The sequence below is a fragment of the Melitaea cinxia genome, chromosome 20 (genome assembly GCF_905220565.1).
Source record: "Melitaea cinxia chromosome 20, ilMelCinx1.1, whole genome shotgun sequence".
Classification (NCBI taxonomy): Eukaryota; Metazoa; Arthropoda; class Insecta; order Lepidoptera; family Nymphalidae; genus Melitaea; species Melitaea cinxia.
Genome location: NC_059413.1, coordinates 13,205,074 through 13,223,347, shown reverse-complemented (window position 1 = coordinate 13,223,347; position 18,274 = coordinate 13,205,074). Strand labels below are relative to the sequence as shown.

General features: G+C 34.2%; 2 protein-coding genes across 2 annotated transcripts in view; both read right to left on the bottom strand.

Moving 5' to 3' along the window:
* Positions 1–10,606, bottom strand: part of LOC123663370 (cholesterol transporter ABCA5-like) — a 66,216-nt gene extending 55,610 nt beyond the window's left edge. The window contains 1 exon segment of the mRNA XM_045598059.1: positions 10,469–10,606. Coding sequence (XP_045454015.1) covers positions 10,469–10,542 — 74 coding nt within the window. The 5' untranslated portion in view covers positions 10,543–10,606.
* A 2,480-nt stretch (positions 10,607–13,086) lies between these two features.
* On the bottom strand, positions 13,087–18,274 carry LOC123663292 (collagenase-like). Its single transcript, XM_045597981.1, has 8 exons — positions 18,259–18,274; positions 17,865–17,963; positions 17,403–17,562; positions 15,781–15,947; positions 15,249–15,350; positions 14,609–14,754; positions 13,767–13,875; positions 13,087–13,481 (listed from the first exon to the last, which is right to left on the bottom strand). The coding sequence occupies exons 1-8, from the start codon at positions 18,272–18,274 to the stop codon at positions 13,087–13,089; spliced, it is 1,194 nt and encodes a 397-aa protein (XP_045453937.1).

Here is an 18,274-nt window from a genome sequence, read left to right as displayed (position 1 = left end):
ATTACGATGTATTTACCCTCTAAGACAGTAATAGAAAAATAAAATACTGAACATCACAAAAACACAGATTACACTACACTTATTATTCAAGTTTATCCCCCAAAAGCTAAAAAAGCAAGCCACAGATAAATAAAAAACATGTTTTTTTCTCATATCGACCCATATTATTCGGAAAAAAAAACAATTCGTCCTATATCATAACTATTGTAAATATTCCACTTTAAAGTGTTGACGTAACTCGCTAGTATTACCTAGTTAAAGGCGTCGCAGTGACCTTAAAAGTCGTAGACACAGCGGCGTCGGTAACCGGGTTCGAATAAACAACAATTGGCAGACGCCCGCACTCCTAGCCCACTGACTCGGGATATTTTATGGATCCTACGCTACATATGAAATATGCTTATGCAGTTAATATGTTTGGATATGAATTTTGCCCTAATTCTTGGTAAACTACCCTCGCAGTTCCACCCGTATTGACATTTAAGGCTAATGTCGTTATGTGACATTTTATTGTTGGTCGATTTGATTGATTGATTAAATTTTTTCGAATACTGATGTTTAAAGCGTGCTCGATGTGTGAGAAAAGCGAAGGCTCAGACAAGCCTCTTAAAATAAATTGGCTTACACAGTTAAAATGGATCGCGTTGCCTCAGTCTGAAACGCCCTGCTATTGCGCATTGGCCTGCTTCGCCATGTAGGCAGAGGATTGGAGGTAAATTTATTACGCTGCTATGCTCCAGGTTAACAGATATATCCGCCACTATGAGTAACTATCGTATCTACGTGTATATATGACAAAAACCAAGACTGGAAATACATATATACAAGTGAGGTAGGGCACAGCGAGAAATATCCGGCTCAAAATCTGTAGCAGCCCGAAGTGGGAAAGTACCTCGACCTTACAGAAGATCACAGCTAAATAGTACTGCTATCAAGCAGTGATGTGTTCGTGTATTGAGTAAGGTAGCCAGAGCTCCGTCATACGCTTGTTTACCGACCTATTTGTATAAAAATTACCTAAATATCTTACTATTGGTCAATGAAGGAAGATCATCATATCGTTTTGTAGTTTTGAAACTTTATAAGTATAAAGACAAGCGATGCCATTAATTTGCTATTATCAAAGAAAGTCTTATATATATTTTTATGTTATATCGATTTGTGTTGAAATCTTTTTTGTACTTTTTTTTATTCTAGATACGTATGACGGAACAAGTGCCTTAAATCGTTGGCACGCAGTTTTGAGAGTGCGTATGCATTTAAATATGTAACATCGATTGTCACAGTGACGTGGTATTTGTCATCGAGCTACACGTGCTTTGCATGTACGGCCAATGTCATATAAAACTTGACATATTGTATTAGACTGTTTAACATGCACGTGGCCAATGTATAATTTTAATAATATACTAGCGGACCCGGCAGACGTTGTCCTGCTAGGAAAACAGCTACAACATTTGATTGCTTACGTAACGCCACCTACCGAGTCCAACTGAAATAAAAACTACCCTATCTCCCAAGTTGGACCAAATTACAGATGCTTACAAAATTTGGTAACATTTGGTTCAGTAGTTTTGGAGTTACATACCGATAGCAGCGCCACCTACCGAGTCCAACTGAGATAAAAACTACCCTATTTCTCAAGTTGCACCAAACTACAGATGCTTACAACATTTCAATCAGCAGCGCCACCCACCGGGTCTAATTTACATAAAAACAATCCTATCTCCCAAGTTAGGCCAAATGACAGATGTTTACCAAATGTGATAAAAATTGGTTCAGTAGTTTCGGAGTTTATCTGGAACATATATCGTAACACGAAATAAAAATAAATAAATAAATCATTCGTCTGGGATATCATATTGCACCACTTTTTAAATGTACAGTTCTGTGCTTGTCTGTGATCAAACAATACTGACAGGACTAAGCGTGACATCGCGTGACGGCGCAGTCCAACGAGGACCCAGTTATTCGCATCGATCATATGAGATATGAAAAGTGACAAAATGCATTTCGTGTCAACTCCACGTAGCCGCAAGCTTTATCAAAATCATTGGTAGAGTCTACAAAGAACTGCATAAAAATTCACTCTGTCACAATTGACTTTACTATTCAGGTAATAATATCAACTATCAAATAACCAAATCAACGATAATTTTTTTGTTTGTTGCAAAAACGGGAAAAAATATTAAGTTTAAGAACTTCCGTTGCGTGCGTTACGTTAATGATCGCTATTCAAGTTTTAAAAAAAATGTACGCGATAGCATAATTATGTGTATCTTATAAGGTTGACTCATTATAACCTTTTTTGTGGTAGACAAATTTGTTCTAAAATAATGATTTTGCGAATGTTTTACAGTATACATAATACATCTCAAGTAATTCTTTTTTAACAAAATTGTCCTAGATATCATTTGATTTTAATGAATAGCCAGCCATGTGAGCCCTTACTAATAAAAAATACTCCATAAAAACCTGTTTTATGAAGATAAACTAGGTATGTCTTTTATGGCATTGAATTTGGACACATAATTTAGGAGATTATAAGCACAATCGAATGATAACGAGTTCGAGCTGCACCGATGCATCATTATAAGGAGAGGCCTAATACGTTTTTTCCTCAAATCAACGCGAGTGAGACCGCAGGACACATCTACTATATATGTCAAAAACAGCGTTCTTCCAACTATATTCAAACATAATGTGGGTTAACAGATGAAAGGTCTACCTTATTCAATATTTACCTGACAATGACAACGTAATCGAAATAAGGGTTAAGCTGGTTATTTATTAAAAGCTTAAGAATTCTCAACTTCTTTCACTATTTTTTTAGAGAAGTCGAATATAAAGCAAACGAAAGACGGCAAGCCACGGGCAGAGCTATTTCAGAATATTTCCAATTCCATAATAAATAAATATAGTGATATACGTAATATTGTGACGTAGAATGAGCCGAGCAAGCTTGGCGCGTAGCCAGCTACGACAGTGACAAAAATTCAATAAAATTCGTGCGAGCTCTCAACGGCAAACTGTTTCACAGAATACATACATGACTGACGTATTTCTACAAAAAGTAAAGAATTTCAAAGAAAAGTTCTTATAGTTCCTATTTATTAGCATGTTCTTCTAAAATAGAAGAGACTAGGATTATTCAGAAACCAGATAGTTACTAAAATATAGAAAAAGTGAATCAAACAAGTCGTTCTATGGTTATTGTTGTTGTTTTAAAATTTAGTTTCCCAATAGGGAAAGGCAAAGGACTATAATCCATACAGCCTAATTTGAATTCTGTAAGTTTCGTTCCAATATAACAAAAGACCGGAGCCAAGTCTGAAGTAACTTCATTTTTCTTCTGATTGGTCTTTCTATGGACTCAAACGACCTTGAGAAAGTAAAGAATTGATTTAAAATGACATTTTCTATATGCGTACATATCTCGGAGTTTATGACAATAGGTTGACGCATTGGTCACTAGAAACTGTTATTGCACTAGGTGCTACGGGATCAATCCCACTGATGACAAATGTTTATACGCCATATAAAAGTTTGTCGTGGTCTAGTCTGTTACCTATTTTCTTGGGCTGTTCAGAGATCGATACTGGCTTAGTTACTGAAGACTGTTGAGTTTATTATTTTACTAGCGACATAGCGATAACTAATCACTAACATATCATATACTAAACACCTTCTCTGAAATACACTGCATCTTATAATATAAATCGACTGTTCCTACGTACAGTATCGGAACGGAAAATTTTCAATTTTTTTTTTTTATTGCATGAAAAAACTACTTTTTATGTATATTTTCAAAGAAAAAAGAGAAAATGCTATAAAATACACATAAAATCACATTTTTCATGAGTTTATACTCTTAATCGATACTTAACAAATCATTCAGCGTAAAAAATGTAAAGTGCCTTTTTTAACCGACTTCCAAAAAAGGAGGAGGATCTAACAACTACTTTCTGAGTTATATCTAATAATGCGTTTTTACTTGACGCTTTTTTCGTCGACCTACGTTGTATTATACCGCATAACTTTCTACTGGATGTACCGATTTTGATAATTCTTTTTTTGTTGGAAAGGGGATATCCCTAGTTTGGTACCATGATAAGGAAACTAGGATCTGATGATAGGATCCTAGAGAAATCGAGGAAAACTCTCGAAAATCCGTAGTAACTTTTTACTTGGTATACTGATTTTAATAATTTTTAATTTAATCGAAAGCTGATGTTTATCATGTGGTCACATATAAATTTTATCGAGATCTGATAACTAATTTTTGAGTAATCTTTGATAACGCGTAGTTACTTTACTAATTTTTCGTCGATTTACGTTGTATTACTCGTCGATGTAATTGAAGTCGGTTTTTTTGCGTTTGCGAGCAAACACAATTATTCAATTTTGATATTATGCGTAGGGACAGTTGAAATATTATTCAGATCGGTTTAGTAGATTTCGCAGTATAACCGAACAAAAAAACCGGCTCTCCATTAGTATAGATCACATATAATTAATTTATGTATAGAGCTGTCAAGTATTTGTGTACTTTATTATTTTTTAACTTTAATTATTATCGTCAGTTTGTTAGCTACCCCTCTCATATATTGAAAAAGATTCATAGGCCCAGCAGTGGAATGTAGCAGACATAATCAATTAATCAGCTTGTTATTAAATATTAAATATTTATGTATATATATGCGTATTTCCGTTACCATGTGTCTATTTTATTGATCGTGTCCCTAAGTAAATATGATGCTATATGGGGCACGAAAATTCTAATGTAATCACGCAATAAAGTTAAAAGACAGTAAAATGACGATGTGTCATTCTTCGGGTTTAAAGGCATATCTTTAGATATTTCAGAATTCAAAAACAATGACAAATGTATACTATTATACTGTGTATAATGTGTGTGTCTAAATAATCTCAAATTTTGGGCAAATTACCTTTGGTCCGACTTAAAAAAAATTACAATTAATATTATACAAATGACGTATAGTAGAATGTTAATGAGCCTAACAAGAAAGGAATTTTATGAATAAGCGGTATATATAAAACTGGCTGATTTATAAGTTGTTCATACAATGTGACCTAAAAATTACCAAAATTTATAACGAGATATTTGACATCGGATTTTTCAATTCCCTTTTGACACATTCATTAAAACTCTAATAAATAATGCCCTGCGTAAATTGGGGACTTGAAAAGGTATTTAATAGTATAAGTAAACGGATTAAACGCTAATCCTTCATATCTTACGCTTACGCATAAGCCTATAATATCCCACAGCTGGGCATAGGCCTCTTTCCCCATGTAGGAGAAGGATCAGAGCTTACTCCACTACGCTGCTCCAATGCGAGTTAGCGGATATATTCCCTACAATGAGAACGATCGCTATCAGGTGTACATGATAACAACCGGGACCGACGGCTTTCATATCTAATTATCTACATCAAATGGACAGAAAGACTTTGCCTGTAGTGAGAAGTTCACAGTCAGTTATATAAATACTTAAATTATTTTAAAATATCTATTAATATGTTCTATAAATACAGTATACGGCTTCGTCAAACTGGACATTTACTTAACAATTCAAATAAAAAATAGCTTGTCAATCAGAGATCAGATCAAATAGGCTTCTAAAGCACCTTCGAATCGTTTTCACAGACAGAAGAATCATGACTTCACTCGATTCTAATCAATGAAATGCTATAATAACTCAGTATATTTTTTTTTAATTTGAATCTTTCCCGCCTACGCATTCTAAATTTAATGTATGGCCCTCTGCAAAATTGAGTTTGACGCCCTTGTTGTGGCGTATCTTTTAGCGAAATAAATATTCTTATTTCTTTTCATTCCACTGCAATAATCCTTTCTTTAAAAGTATGAAAAATACTGCAATTGAATCTAATAATTCCGATACCTATTTATAGATTTAAAATCTAGAAATACTTTTACAAGATTAGAGAATTAAAAACAAGATTAAAACAGCCAATGCTTAGACAGTAGAGTTCGGAAGCCGGATAAGTTTTTTTTATAGAATGAAGCCAAATAATTCAATTGATGAATCAACAAATGGATCAAGGTATATACAATTATATGTTTAGTTGTATTCTTTTCAGCTGTTGTATGGATTCTCTACCCTACATATCACATAGTCGCTTCAAACTTGGGTGCTATCAGAAACAGAAATATTGCGACTTTTTTAAGGCCCTGTCTCTCCGGTCTAATCTAATCCGGCTCTGTGAGCTTAAAGCCCAGCTAAGGCTTTTAAGGCTTCCGGCACTTAATAGTTTCAAAAAAATACCCGTCTTGATAATTTCTTGACTCGTAATGAATTCTGAATCAGTAATTTGGCTAAACAACGTTCGCAAAGACGTAATGAAGTTCTAATTCTTCTCCATAACTTTACAGTTATTAAATTTTCAGTATAATTTTGCGAATAGAAATTTAATGAAAATGTCAACAAGGAGATTTTCTGATAGACTGAAAACGAAATCTGAATTAGTAATTTCGCAATAGGTGGTGGAAAAGAGGTAGTTTAGGATCCAATTCTTCTATGTAACAGGGAACCCATCAGTTAAAAATACATAATTATACTATCTATTACTAGTGGTCGCCCAGTGGTCAAAATTCGACCATAATTTAACCACATACATTAACACTAAACAAAAGAGTATATGTGTGTGCGTTTGTGTGTCAAATACATGGTAGTGTGTTATGTTTTTTTTTATTGATTGAATGTATTTTTAAGCATAATTGAAAAAAAATTAGCATTCTGCACTCCTTCTCTATATAAACTATAAGTATGCGAAATTTTATACTCCTTCGTTCGCGCATATTGTGTAAAAAGGGGTACAAAATTTTTGGTTCACGTATATAGATATATATGGCGACTGATCATATTTGTTTCTCGATAGATTCATATAAATAATAATCATATATAAATGAACACATATATAACACCAGAGTCGAGGCGGGAATCAAACTCATAACCCACGGAGCAGAAAACAGAGTCACTACACACTACGCATACGAGCTAGTCTAAAAGTAAATTCTCTAACACACAAAACACAACATGTAGTAACACAAAGTGTAGGTAAGTTATCTTTAGACAGCTGACCAAACGTAAATTTTCTAACCAAATACACATCAAAGTATTGTTCTATTGGACTTTCCCATCTAATAACCATCAACGGTAACAGTGGAATTCTACATCAATTTCTGAGTATAAGTATACTAATATTATATAGCTAAAAATTTTGTTCGTTTAATTCGAAAATTTATTTTCGTATTCGATCTATCGAGGAAGGCTATAGGCTAGTTTTTCCCTCAAATTAACGCGTCTGAAACCGCGAAGCACAGTAAGGCATTAATAAGTCAGACGTTACGTGGAAATATTATCGAATGACCCCATAATTTATTTTGCCTAGATCCATTGTCTAGACAAGATAATTAAGTTTTTGTCATATTACCTAATATTATAATCTAGCCATATAGTATTAATGATAAACATTTGGTCACGTCTTCTAAATTCGACTTTTTTCCTTTTTAAGAGTGCCACCTCGTAACTTTTTACTGTGTGTACCGATTTTTTTCGATTCTCTTTTTAGTTGAAAGCTGGTTGGTGCTTGTCGTGTGGTTCCATTTAAATGAAACCGAGATTTAACGAGTATACGAGATATCCCTAATAATGTGTATTTAATTGACGGATTTTTCTAATGCCTACTTTGTATTGACTTGGTATGGTATGGTATGGTAAGCACGGGCTGGTTTCCACAACTCGACGACTTTGCGCCTATTTTGCGTGTGTGGGAATAATCTATTAACTTCTGCCACCCAAGCTGCTCCAGAAACTTCAGAAGTCTTTTTGGCTTCTTGAAGATCTCCGGAAGTGTCTTCAGGGTGCCAAGATGTTGTGCCTGGTAAGCCGCTACACCTGGACAGTAGAGAAGAACATGCGTAGCCGTTTCTTCTGTTCCCATGCAAGCTCTGCACAGGGGACTGTCGGTAATGCCTATATTAAATAGATGTTTGTTATACGGACCGAGTCCAGTCAGTGCCGCAGTTATTTGTCTCAGTTGGCGTCTGTCCAGATTTATTAAAGTTCTTTGCATTGACTTATCAATCGATGAGGACGATGAGAAAATCACTGATAACCGAATAAAATTGTCAAAAAGTTTTGACAGTCCTCTCTTGATGTTTTAACTCTACATAACCTAAAGAATTCTGATGAGACCGAAATAGAGAGAAATCTGTGGGTGCAAGATCGGGGCTATATGGCGGACACATTAAGACTTCCCAGTCAAACTCTATCAATTTTTGTTGAATGGCTAAAGACGTGTGATGAAAAACCACACATTTTCTGTCAGAAAATCGTTGATAACTTAATAACATTGTCAAAAAGTTGGGCTAATATTCTCTCCCACTTTGGTACTAACCTTTAAATTTTGTAAAGAACTAAGATTTAACAATTTCCTTTCGATGAAAAAATAGTGGAGGCAGTGCATTTCGCTTAACGTCTTTGACTAATGTAATTACAGCTTAAGATTTCTTTTGTTTATTTTAAGGCTCTTATTTCAAAAGTTTATTGAATTAGTATGTTTACTGGGGAAAGTAATAGGCTATATAACTCCAAATTATTCATAAAAGCGGTATGTTAAGACAAGTAAGAACGTGTAAGTCCTCTTGTAACAACAGTTCGTAAAGGAATTATATTATATTGCGGGAAAACGGGATGTGTGGCGCGAGCTTGGGGCAGCTTATGTCCAGCAGTGGACTGCATAAGCTGAACTGACTGACTGACTTATATTGTATTTTATGCGAAGCAGCACCTTTCTAATAAAAGAAGATCATCGAAAAAGACACAGTAAAAATTTTGGAGTAACACACATAAAAGTGTCGAATTGAAAACCTTCTCATTTTTCGAAGGTTAAAAAACGTGTACCGCAAAAAATGTAATTAGTAATTATTTTCTGCAATATTACATCGATTCGAAAAAAAATCCTTCAATTAATAATAACTCTTCCTTTGTTGTATCCCGACTCTTCTTGTTACCAGTTTTTGACCAGATGTTAAGTGATCATCATATATATGTAGGGCTTCTCTTTGGTCGTCATCCACTCAAGAATCCTCTTTGCCTACCAAAGTAAAATTAAGGATGAAGGCTACAAGGAAGTAGGTTAGATTATTTAAAATGATAAAATAGAAAAACTTTTTAACCGACCCTACAAAATAAGAGTAGGTGTTCATAACTTTTTACTGGGAGCACCGATTATGACGATTTTTTTAAATCGAAAACTGATGCTGATAAAAAAAATTATGATGATTATGTGGTCCTATTTAAATTTAATTGAGATTTGAGTAGTAATTCCGATCCGATCCAATCCTGCACTTTGTTACTTATAATCTCCTTTTACCTGAGGTTGTCTGGAAGAGATTGCTTAAAGCAATGAGACCGCCTTTGAATGCTGTCATTGTAACTACTTTTTGTTTAAATTTATTTCTGTGCTGCTGTTTTTTTTTCCCTTTTTTTAAATAAAAGTGTTACTATATTTATGCAAGAAGTAATAAATAAATAAATTTTGGGTTATACCTAACAATGCAAATTTGAATGATTATTTTATCGACCACCTACATTGTATTACTTGTCGATATCAGTTAATGTCGTTATATTTTTTCGCTTGTGAACGAACACAATTATCTTTTTTTTTTTGATGCAACTATAATAACATCCTACTTAGAGAATCCAAGAATATACTCTGGTAACCAATTTTCATCTATGTCTGAGGACATAACACTGGTAAGACATAAATTTGCTGCCACGAAGTGAAATATTACTATGATTAGTGAACAAAGGCGCGTATGTTTTTTCCGTTTACTGTTTCTTTAAAACAGAAGAAAATTCTTGATTTTTTTCATGTTTTCGTCCAGGGACTCGCCAAATTTGTACTTCTAAAAATATGTAGTTCATTTAAAAGCAGTCCCATATATATTGTGTGGTAAAATTCTTATAGTGCGAATAATCTTCTAGTAAATGTTACCGGCTTGAAATAGACCGATTAGTAAGTTCGTTGTTCCAGTAAATTCTGGCATTGATTTCGTTACGCGACCATAAGGCGAAGACCTACTGAGTCATTGATTTTACAAAAAAAAAATACATATGTAAAAATTTACTAGTGAGGTAAAAAGGTATATTAAATATTCATTCAAACTATTTGAATTTCCCTTAAAAAATTTAATTTAAACATTTATCGTAATCAATAAAAAATCTAATAAGAAAATAAGCTTATGTAAGCTTTTAAAAAAATATATATTACGCAAAAGATTCCATAGATCGAAGGTGTGGTAACCACCCATAGCAATACTTTGCAAACAATAGATACATATACGAACTATTTAATGAAACCTAATCGATTTAAATATATAAAACCTTTTTTAGTACTATAAATGTAGCAATACTAACGTTAACTGTTCGGTGCTGGCCGGCGTACGGCGTCCATCATCCCGCGTACCCAGGCCCCCATTGGGATCACTCATGCAACACAATAACGACGCACTGGCACACAAAAATACCCTGACCCTACTTAAAACTATAACATTATTATCACACCACTTATTTATTATATATTTATAACGGGGAATGTAACGCGTTATCAGTAAACCGACGCGGGGCGCGCTTCTTGACCGACCGCCATCATGGTTTGAGGGATTATTTCGCGCGCGCGCCAAACGATTCGTATGTGTTGCTGTATGACGCTCTTTACCAACTTTTTGTGGTAAATATGTTAAAATACGACGACCGCTCTGGTGTAATGGTGCGTGTAGTTTGTAGGCGTGTTGCTGGAGCGTTCAATTCCCACACGCAGTGGATACTCATATTATTAGTATTTACAAAAATATTTATTTCCGGTCTATTTGTCTGTCCTTGTGGGTGCTATCATATACACCTGATAGCGATCATTAAATACTCATAGTAGAGAGTATAACCGCCAGCCCGCAATTGAGCAGCGTGGTGGATTAAGCTCCGATCCTTCTCCTACATGGAGTAAGAAGTCTATTCCCGTGGAATATTACAGGTTGAATCGTATCGTAATCGTATGTTAAATTAATTTGATTTTCATGAAACCTAATAATTTCTCATAATAATGAAACCGCTTTAAAACTATAAAACATTCAGCAACTCAATCCTAGTAAACTATTAATCAGAAACAGGTCAACACAATGTTGAACCGCGAGGAGAGGTCGAATTAAATAAGGAATTTAACATTGATGGGAAAAAAGTTTAAGCTGACAACCCAGACACGCATGCGCGAAACGCAACCACTGCAATACGACGCCGTATGACAGATTTCTGGTCCTATTTTTACATTTCATTGTAAGTATACGCTTGACACAAATTAAAAACGTGGTCATGCATTACTATTTTATTCTTTTGTCGATTCTTTACTCGTTACTGGATTGTTAGGAGTTTTTACATTTTTATTTTGTTCCATAGTTTCTAATTAATGTTCCGAGTCTTTTATACGGAATCAGAAAAACCTGTATGCTCAATCTAGCTATGTATATCTGTTCATTTTTTTTTTTTCTTTATTTAAGGAGTTTTAGTCCATAAGGACTACGTCATTCCATACCAACATCACACATGTTACATACAAGAAAATGACTGAAGTCATCATCGCATACCAATGTTTACTATCTTGTACAATAGTTTAGTCGGTTCTGAGAGGATAAGCCAAAATTGAATTACAACCTCCAAGTACTCATCTGTTCATATGTAATTAAAGATTTTATTATCATCTTATTTGCTAGTACAAGCTGTGTCAGGAGTTTATTACAACTACATTTGTTGAAGATAAGATTATTGTGGCATCTTAAGATTTCAGGAGTATACTGATTGCTTTATTAATTTAAACCCAATTGTCTCTGAATCAACTTGTCCGATTTGAAAAAATATTTTTGAGATAATTGCCAAAATTGTAAATAAATAAATACTTCACACTCAACGCCTCCCGCTATAATTTTCTTCTTTGTCAGGGGTCCGGAAACACAAACAATACACAAGCACAAACGCCAATGCCACGACAAAAATCCATATGGCCAATAGAAATGCCTGTCGTGAGTGGGGGTCGAAACCACAACAGCCAGTACTTTAACCGCTACGCCAACTTTTATAAATACATTGATAACAAGGGTGTAAGTCAAAAAGTGGCCGCAAATACTTTTAATTAAAATGAAATATTATGCACATAACTGGAGTGCATATAGGAAATTTCAAAAGCCATGGGTGTTAAAGCCCGCTCGGTCGCAACTACTCAGCAGCCAAGTATAGATAGTACAGATAATAATTTGTAGTATTTTAACTTTTATGGCGTATATAAAGTAAATTAACGCTTATTTTTTTTAAATATGACGATATATCGCTGCCTGTGCGAAAATGACCACAAATAAAGGTTGCCAATAATTAAAAAATGTTAGGTATCAAAGATAAAGTGAGAAAGCTATCACGCAACACCACTCGTAAGATGAGGATGGTGAGTGCCAGTGCGTGTTTAAAAATTTAAATTATCAAAATCTGTAGATACAGTAAAAAGTAATTAGGTACCATACAAAACAAAATAAAGTCAAACTGAGAAAAAAATAGTAATAATATAAATGACAAAGACAGTATCGTGATAGCAAAAAAACCAACTCCAAACTTAGGTAATGAACCCAAAACATTCACGTAACATTCGTTTTATATAACCAAACCAACCAACTTAAAATTTTAAAACAACTAAAATTAATCCTATAATAATTGTAAAAATAATTTATACACAATTAATTATTATAAGTATCTAATTAGATTAGATTTATTCGATTAGATTTAGATTTCTCTGACTTTTTGTAAGCACAATTATTGTAGAACGTGTATTCCTGTGGGACTCTATAAATGAGTGTTAAAAATAATAATGTACGTATTCGAAATAAAAAACCATGTAAGTAAGGTTTAAATTTTATTACATAATGACACTAATCGTCTTGTCTTTTTAGGTTCCGCCGAGTGACAATTTTAAGCGTTCTTGTCACTAATTCTAAACTGTTCTAATAATAATATACAGGGGCCAATTCTTTTATTTTCACTACATCCGTCTCATCTTCTTCACCTTCTCCTTCACTTTCTCCTTCGCTTTCACCGTCGCTTTCTCCTTCACTTTCCCCTTCACCTTCCCCTTCCCCTTCACCTTCCCCTTCACCTTCCCCTTCACCTTCCCCTTCACCTTCCCCTTCCCCACCTTCCTCACTTTCAGGAGAAGCAGTTGTGGGTACTTCAGAAGTAGTTGTAGGTACTTCAGAAGTAGTTGTGGGTATTGAAATAGTAACAGTTGTGGGTACTTCAGGAGCAATAGTAGTGCTGGGACTTGCATTGGGATCCCAGTCCAAATTGATACCAGTGACTTCAGTGATCCAATCGTGATAGTGACCGGGACGGATGAAACCTAGACAGAACAGTTGATTATTTGAAATAATTTTCCTTAGTCCGTAATGTATGTAATTTTTTTATTTTATTTATCAAATTAAGATAGAATTATTAGCTAAGCTCCCGGGACAGCCACTATGGAAGACTCTCGAGATGACGTAGGTTGTATATTAATCTTTAGTATTTATAAATTAAATTTATTTTTTGTTCCTACCTACGAGCTGCTATACGAGTACTAATTTTAATCTAAGCTTAGCTTACTTTTAATTAAATAATAACTAGAATGGATATAATTATGTTTTACCTGCTGGGAAGTTAGTATGGCAGCCAGTGGCGGAGACGAAGGATGAGATACCGACTTGGGAGGGGACACCGTCAACATCTTCAACTACAAGAGGACCGCCACTGTCACCCTGTAAATGGTTAAGCAGTATATTATGCAGTTATCGCCTCTTAGAGTGATCTATTGCTTGCCTAAAGCAGCTGTGGAGTAGAACAAACGGAATATTTTGTGTAGTTTTTTGTCTAGTGTTGCCCTAAAGTGAACAGTTCCAGTTGGATAACGCTTTGTTTTCAATCACGATGTGCAATCGTTGACAATACAGATCCTCATTAATGATGTGCCCAGATCTTAGAATATTTAATGCGCTACACCAGCGTTCACGAGATGGTTAGCAGTATTTTTTTACCAGGGACAGTACCTTAGTAGGTTGTAACTATGCCTTAATATATATAGTATAGTATATTAATATACCATACTATATAAATTTTCAGTTAACCTATTTTTTTCCAAAAGACTATAGATGATAATTTTAACTTCAGTAAATGGTTGGTATTATGATTGTGGTGTAATTAAAATACAGTAAATGTTATGTGTTAATTTTTTAGGCTAACGGAGCTAACTTCATTTTTTTAATTTTCGTATATATTAGACCTGTCACAGTGCCAAACAATTAAAAGTTAATCAAACTAAAATATCGCCACTGGCAAACTTTTTTATCAAATAATGGCTGACATACTTACCACCATAATTATCAATAACTATCTGCGGTTTTGTAACGAGGTTTAACGAAATTTGTGCTTACATATTTATAATCTGAAATCAAAAGCACTTTATACTGAAAAGGTGGTAAACTAACAACTTACCTGACAAGTAGACTGACTAGTGACATTGTAACCGCTTGCACAAATGGTGGAGTCAACAATGATGTTGCTACCCCCAAATGATTGCCAGCAGAACTGGTTGGAGACTCCACTAAGATATACCCAGTTAAGAATAGTGGGAGAGGCACCTGTAAGTACATAATAATTGTATTTAACTAGGAAAAAATTACATGTTCTTGGAAAAGTTTTAACTATATTTGAAGTAAAACCTCTATACGCTTGCTTGACTTGGGGGAGTAAGCTGGTGACTGCGTGCCGAGAACGTTACGAAAAGTTTGATCGGGTGAGGTGAACGGAGCAAGAGAGAGAGGTGCGAGCACACATTTTTTTTCTGTCCTTCTCTCATAGCCAGTTTACGTTTCGTATATCTAAGACACAGTGCAGGTTTATTGTGTAGACCTATTGCTAAATAAGTTCAAGAGCACTCGCATCTAGAGACCATACGCAAGATTTGGACATAGACAACATTAAAACATATAAAATATTCGCTTTGTTTTTGACTTAAGCTGCTTACAATTTATTATTTACTACAACATTATAAGAAAAAAAACTATTTACACAAATAAAATATATATTTAAAACATTAATATGAAAAAAATATGAATATATTTTTTTTGCTCACCGTTAGTCCACGTTCTGCCCCATCCACTGGCCATGAGCCTCACACCATCGTAGTTCCTGTTCCTATCGACAGACGATTGCAGCCTGATTGGTTGGATGTAAGCTAGAAAAAATCAATTTCGCTTAAACTATCAGAACTAAACAAATATTTACACGTTTTTAACCGACTTCAAAAATGGAGGAGGTTCTTAGTTCCTATATATTTTTTACGTGTGTACCTCATAACTTTCTACCGAGTGTACCGATTTTGATTATTATTTTTTTTTAATTCGAAAGCTGGTTCGTATCATTTAAATTTCGGTGATATTTAAGGCACAGTTTTTTAGTTATCCCTAATACTGTGTATTGTATTATATAGGTACTTGTCGATGTAATTAGAAGTCCTTTTTTTGTTTCAGAACGAACTAAAATAAGAACAGCTAATAAATTGTTACAGTAAGTGTAAGTCTTTCCAGCTGTTTCTGTCTAAAGTATTGAAAATAAACGAATATTCTGAAACTTAAAATTAAATAATTTGAGCAAAGTGAACTCACGAGTGTACTCGACGATTCTGTTGAACTTAATAACGCCAATATCATGGGGCTGAACAAATGGCGAAGATTCGATGTAAAGAGGATGGTTGTAGTACTCCGTAGTCTCGAAGAAAAGCGTGGGGCGTAAAAGCGATACACCGCCAGCGCGAATGAGAATGGTGATTCGGCTGAAAGAATCATTTGCAAATTAAACTCAGGGTAACTAAGTATTTACTTAGTTCTTCTTGTGAATTGTAAATTTTTAAAAATACAAGGTTTTAACAGTATTACAAATCATATATAAATTGTAAATCTTCTTTTTCTATTTTTATAAAATCGTTGATTCATTCATTTATCACGAAATCTCAAAAACCGCTGGATGCTTAAAAATGAAGTTTGGCAGACAGGTAGTTAACAGTTAGTAGACGTCCGCTAAGAACGGATTTCACCATATGGCCGGATTAAGGGAATCTAAGGGTTCTCACAAGTTTGATGTGAATGTGATGAAAGTCCATCATGTTTTGTGCTACTAAAAAATATATATTTATATAGATAAAAATTTTTTTTTTTAATGTATGTTCGGGGATAACTTCGTCGTTTATGAACCGATTTTGATAATTCTTTTTGGAAAGGAAATATCCCATGATATCCTTATAATCCAAACACAATAACCAAGATCCAATGGAAACTAGGATTTGATGATGGAATCCCAGAGAAATCGAGGGGAACTTTCGAAAATCGTAGTGAAGACTAGTGCGTTTGTTAATTTTTTTCGTCTACTTACGTTGTATTACTTGTCGATGTAATTGAAGACGGTTTCTTTCGATTACTAGCAAACACAATTATTAAATTTGACAGAGAGATAACTTATAGTGAACAGACGTCCACCAAGAGCGGATTTTTCAATAGGGCCGCACTAGAGAAGTCTAAGGGTTCTAGAAAATTCTATACTTTTGTACTGCAAGCTTGAAATTTGGCAGAGAGATAAGTCACAGTCAATAAACGTCCAATAAGAACGAAGGTTGCAACAGGGTCATATTAAGGAAGTCTAAAGGCTCTCAAAAGATTTTATAAAGTCCTAAATTTACTATGCCACAAACTTGAAATTTGACTCACAGGTCAAGGTAGTCCGCCGTAAAAGTCCGCTAAGATCGAATTTTGTGACAGGGGGAAGGTGGTCTAAGGGCTCGAGGAAGTTTGTATGAAATTCGTTCAGTTTTTGTGCTACAATCACTAACTTTTTAGTTTAATAAACGTCTACTAAGAACAGATTTTGAAAAACTATGCCTCTCGGGGGTGAAATAGTGGGTTGAAAGCTTAATCAAAAAGTTCATTATTTTTGATGCTGGTAACGTATTATTTTATTTTTAGACTACTTATTAAGTAAATATGTTTTTCAGATTTTGTAAAAATCTAACCTTAAATGGGTGATAGGGGATGAAAATTGTATAAAAGTCCGTAATTTCTCGAGTTAGAAGCTTTGAAACTCTTTTCCCTAGGCTTTTAATCACAAACACATAAATATATATTGCAATATTTAACAATCGGGGGAAAATCACTTGCATCAAAAACTATCTGATTTTTTTTCAAATTTCGTAAAAGATCTAAAAATGAAAATTTAAAAAGAAATCGATTGAACTGACTTGGCAGTGCAGTGAGCAGCGGTCAAACCCCATTCGTTGTGAATGATGGTAGCTCCGCAGGAGACCACTGAACCAATGTTTGTTACCATACGAAGAGAGAGCTGGTAAGGGATATCACCATCGTTTGCCTCCCAACCGGAGACGATTCGGCTGTCTCCATCTACGGACAAGAACCACATATTTTAATTGCTTGACGTTAGGTATTCCTACTCTATAAGAATATAAATATCCTTAATAAATCTGCTATTTCAATCGTTTCAATTTTGAGTTCCCACTTACTATGTGCCAATTTAACAATGGCTATTCCTTTGCTACTCATTTTTGGCAAAAAAAAATTGTAGTCAAATCAATTAAATTAAATTTCGCTTTTTATTCATACATGCGTGCACACAAACACACACACATACATACACAGCGTGCTTGTTCAGAAAATATTATCGCGAAAAATTTAGATATACACACTTCGTCTTTCTTCAGGGTAGACGAGCTGGGACGGGGTTGGCACAGCACCAACCTGAAAAAAAAATTCTTCGTTAAATATGACGTTTCTATTATATTCCTCTTTTGACACAGAAAGAGATAGATTCCCATCAAAATCTACATTCTAAACTGATAGTGAATGAGAAGACATTAAAAATACTCAAACAACATATGTAAAAATGGCCCTTAAATTTGTAATAAATAAATACACAATACACGGAAATATAAATGATATAAAAAAAATGTCCCTCATAAAAAAGGTTGTATAAAATTCAAACTCTTTTTGAAAGTAATGAAGTGTTATAAACCGTCTTATATAATTAATTATTACTATTATTATTATTGTAATCTTTTAATAAATTTTATAGGTAGGTACTTTCGATGAAAAACAT